Source organism: Artemia franciscana, chromosome 1 (genome assembly GCF_032884065.1).
Source record: "Artemia franciscana chromosome 1, ASM3288406v1, whole genome shotgun sequence".
NCBI classification, from domain to species: domain Eukaryota; kingdom Metazoa; phylum Arthropoda; class Branchiopoda; order Anostraca; family Artemiidae; genus Artemia; species Artemia franciscana.
In genome coordinates this window covers 59,447,899-59,452,014 of record NC_088863.1, presented here as the reverse complement: position 1 = coordinate 59,452,014, position 4,116 = coordinate 59,447,899, and the positions used below count along the sequence as shown (strand labels likewise).

General features: G+C 28.1%; 1 protein-coding gene across 1 annotated transcript in view; it reads left to right on the top strand.

Annotated features, from left to right (window-relative positions):
- Window positions 1-4,116, top strand: part of LOC136032061 (uncharacterized) — an 80,417-nt gene that overhangs the window by 39,171 nt on the left and 37,130 nt on the right. Inside the window, exon 6 of the mRNA XM_065712179.1 lies at window positions 64-243. Coding sequence (XP_065568251.1) covers window positions 64-243 — 180 coding nt within the window. The remainder of the gene's footprint in view (window positions 1-63; window positions 244-4,116) is intronic.

Genomic DNA, 4,116 nt, shown 5'->3' with positions numbered 1-4,116 from the left:
GTTGTCACTTTTTTCGCTACTACTGCGTAATGATTTTTGTTTTCAATAAAAATCGCATTTTAGGGTAACACCCACGGAAGAGTCTCTGAATCTTACAATTTTTGATGGAGCGATGGTTTCTTCAACTTCGGTCGATAACCCCATTTTACCACAGTTTTCAGTGAAGACACCTGTTATTATACTCCGCCTTCCAACTGATCCAGAAATTCTCGTCAAGAACTATGATCTTAAATCGCTTACTAGGTAAGCTCTTTTTTGTTTTTACAAAAAAATTCGCAATAACGTTTTCAGAATTTTTCTTAGGGTGATACTTTCCGAAAAATGAAATCGAAATTCATTTGCTGTCGCGTTTTCCTGTTTTTTTTCTAGAACCTGTTTAAACAGTGGTTTTCAGATAATGCTAGACCCCAAGCGTTAATTTTTTTTTAATTAGTTGTTCCCCCTCAGAAAATCAAAAAAGTGATCGATTTAAAAAAAATATAAAACTACTAGCTGTTGGGGTGGCGCTTCGCGCCACCCCAACACCTAGTTGGTGGGGGCGCTTCGCGCCCCCCCCAAGCCCCCCCGTGCGCGTAAGTCGTTACGCGCCATAATAGTTACGCGCCATTGTAGTTGTGTCCCTATGTCCCACCTGTGAATATAGATATATATCTATATATATATATATATATATATATATATATATATATATATATATATATATATATATATATATATATATATATATATGTATATATATATATATATATATATATATATATATATATATATATATATATATATATATATATATATATATATATATATATATATATATATATATATATATATGTATATATATATATATATATATATATATATATATATATATATATATATATATATATATATATATATATATATATATATATATATATATATATATATATATATATGGTTTTAACTACGTAAAACTTGCGAATATACAACATTCTTTGCTGTCCCATTGTCTTTGCATATAAATAGATTGTCAGGTTTACCGACTCTTGAACATGCAACATATAATGGTCCATGGGAAAATAATCTGTATTCAGATCTATACCTCATGATTCTAATGATTGCCCTTGAGCTTTGTTGATGGTGATTGCTAATCGACCATTCCCTGTCCCGGTGTCCCGGTCGTCATTTACATCCCCCTGTTTCCCCCGGTGTCCCCGTTGTAGTTGTGTCCCTGTGTCCCGGTCGTCATTTATATTCCCTGTGTCCCGGTCGTCATTGTATCCCGGTGTCCCGGTCTGTATATACATTCGTTTTTTAGTTTTGTTTTTCTCCTTTATTTTTTTCCTTTTTTTTCTTCTTTAGCTTATTTAGATTTTTAGATTTTTTAGTTTTTTTATTAGTTTTTAGTTTTTTTTTCTTTTTAGTTTTTTTGTCCCGGTCGTCATTTATATCCCCCTGTTTCCCCCGGTGTCCCCGTTGTAGTTGTGTCCCTGTGTCCCGGTCGTCATTTATATTCCCTGTGTCCCGGTCGTCATTTGTATCCCGGTGTACCGGTCTGTATATACATTCGTTTTTTAGTTTTGTTTTTCTCCTTTATTTTTTTCCTTTTTTTTTCTTTTTTAGTTTATTTAGATTTTTAGATTTTTTAGTTTTTTTTTATTAGTTTTTAGTTTTTTTTTCTTTTTAGTTTTTTTTGTAGTTTTTACCTTCTTTTTAGTTTTGTTAATTTTTTTTTTACTTATGTCCTGGTCGTCATTTATACTCCCTGTGTCCCGGTGCTTTGTTGATTGCTAATCGAACATTCCTTTTGTCCTGGTCGCTTTCTCTTTGAGTGTCGTCATTTAGTTTTTTAGCTTTTTTACTTTTTTATTAGTTTTTAGTTTTTTTGTAGTTTTTGCCTTTTTTTAGTTTTTTCAGTTTTTTTTTAGTTTTTTATTGGTTTTTACCTTTATTTTAGCTTATTTTTCAGTTTTTTCCTTTTTTTTAGTTTTTTTTTAGTTTTTAGTTTTTTTAGTTTTTTACCTTTTTTAGTTTTTTTAGTTTTTTAGCTTTTTTATTTTTTTATTAGTTTTCAGTTTTTTTTGTAGTTTTTGCCTTTTTTTTAGTTTTTTTAGTTTTTTAGCTTTTTTATTAGTTTTTAGTTTTTTTGTAGTTTTTGCCTTTTTTTAGTTTTTTTAGTTTTTTAGCTTTTTTATTTTTTTTATTAGTTTTTAGTTTTTTTTGTAGTTTTTGCCTTTTTTTAGTTTTTTCAGTTTTGACGTCACCTGATCCAGTTTTTTCAGGTGACGCCACCTGATCCACGATCCACAGATCCACAGACAACTTATTTTTATATATATAGATAGTTTTTTTTTACTTATGTCCTGGTCGTAATTTATACTCCCTGTGTCCCGGTGCTTTGTTGATTGCTAATCGAACATTCCTTTTGTCCTGGTCGCTTTCTCTTTGAGTTTCGTCATTTATTTTTTTCTTTTTTAGTTCTTTTAGTTTTTACCTTTTTTAGTTTTTTTTAGTTTTTTAGATGAAAATTTTTTTTAGTTTTTTCCTTTTTTCTTTTTAGTTTTTTATTGGTTTTTACCTTTATTTTAGCTTATTTTTCAGTTTTTTCCTTTTTTTTAGTTTTTTTTTATTTTTTATTTTTTTTAGTTTTTTACCTTTTTTTAGTTTTTTTTAGCTTTTTTAGTTTTTTAGCTTTTTTACTTTTTTTATTAGTTTTTAGTTTTTTTTGTAGTTTTTGCCTTTTTTTAGTTTTTTCAGTTTTTTTTTTAGTTTTTTATTGGTTTTTACCTTTATTTTAGCTTATTTTTCAGTTTTTTCCTTTTTTTTTAGTTTTTTTTAGTTTTTAGTTTTTTTAGTTTTTTACCTTTTTTTAGTTTTTTACCTTTTTTTAGTTTTTTAGCATTTTTATTTTTTTTATTAGTTTTTAGTTTTTTGTAGTTTTTGCCTTTTTTTAGTTTTTTTAGTTTTTTAGCTTTTTTATTAGTTTTTAGTTTTTTTTGTAGTTTTTGCCTTTTTTTAGTTTTTTTTAGTTTTTTAGCTTTTTTATTTTTTTTATTAGTTTTTAGTTTTTTTTGTAGTTTTTGCCTTTTTTTAGTTTTTTCAGTTTTGACGTCACCTGATCCAGTTTTTTCAGGTGACGTCACCTGACACATCCACAGACAGACAACTTATTTTTATATAGATAGATGTGAAGTTGACCTAAAAAAGATAGGCAAAATATCTTTTGAAATGTTAAAACAAAAACATTCGAAACGTTTTTAAGTTTAATCCATTTTGAATAAATTGTTTTCCATTGGTTGCAAACAAAGTTTTTAGTCACAACCTTAGGACATTCAATACCTAAATGGGAAGGCAAATATACTCTAGAATTTACTGTGATGTGTCGAAAAGGGTGATAGTGATTCATTTGCACAATTTCTGCTCATCGTGTTTATTTACCTGCGCTCTATTGTCGGTGCAGGTTCAATCTTATTTCACGCTTGTATTTATTTATTACTATATTATTATTGTATTTTATTTATTATTGTGTTTTTTTTATTTAGACTGAAAGTTCTACCATGGTTCTACATAATTATAATGTAAATTATATCTGAGGCCACTATCACTACACATGACCACACGGCAAAACGTAGGAAAATATAAAACAAAGTAGTTCACATACAATGAAAAAAAGAATAAATGTAAATATTTGATATCTGAATTTTCTGTAAGTTATGAGTAAAAAATCATGAAAAGTAGATCAAGTACCTTTTTAGATTCATCTCCCAGAAAATTACTTTTGTTGGAGGGTTATTTTCTTTCTATCTTTATTGGTTTTAGCTACCTTTTGTTCTTTTTGCTCTGAGGACTATGGCTGATCCAAGGTCTAAGCTAACGTATTTGCATTTTCCATCTATTGGCATTGAATTACCTTGTTTTCTCATTATCCTATGTTCTTTTATGTTTTCAAGTTTACTTTAGGATTAAATGCAAAACCATATGCAAAACATAATGTTCACCCTTTTGTAATGTCGTACCGGTACTACCTAAGAAGCTTTTGAGTACTACCTAAGAAGCTCAGAAAATTCAAACTGAACACCAATTTACCAGCTTAAACCACGCCCAGATAATAATTATTTTTGATTTATTATTGACCTA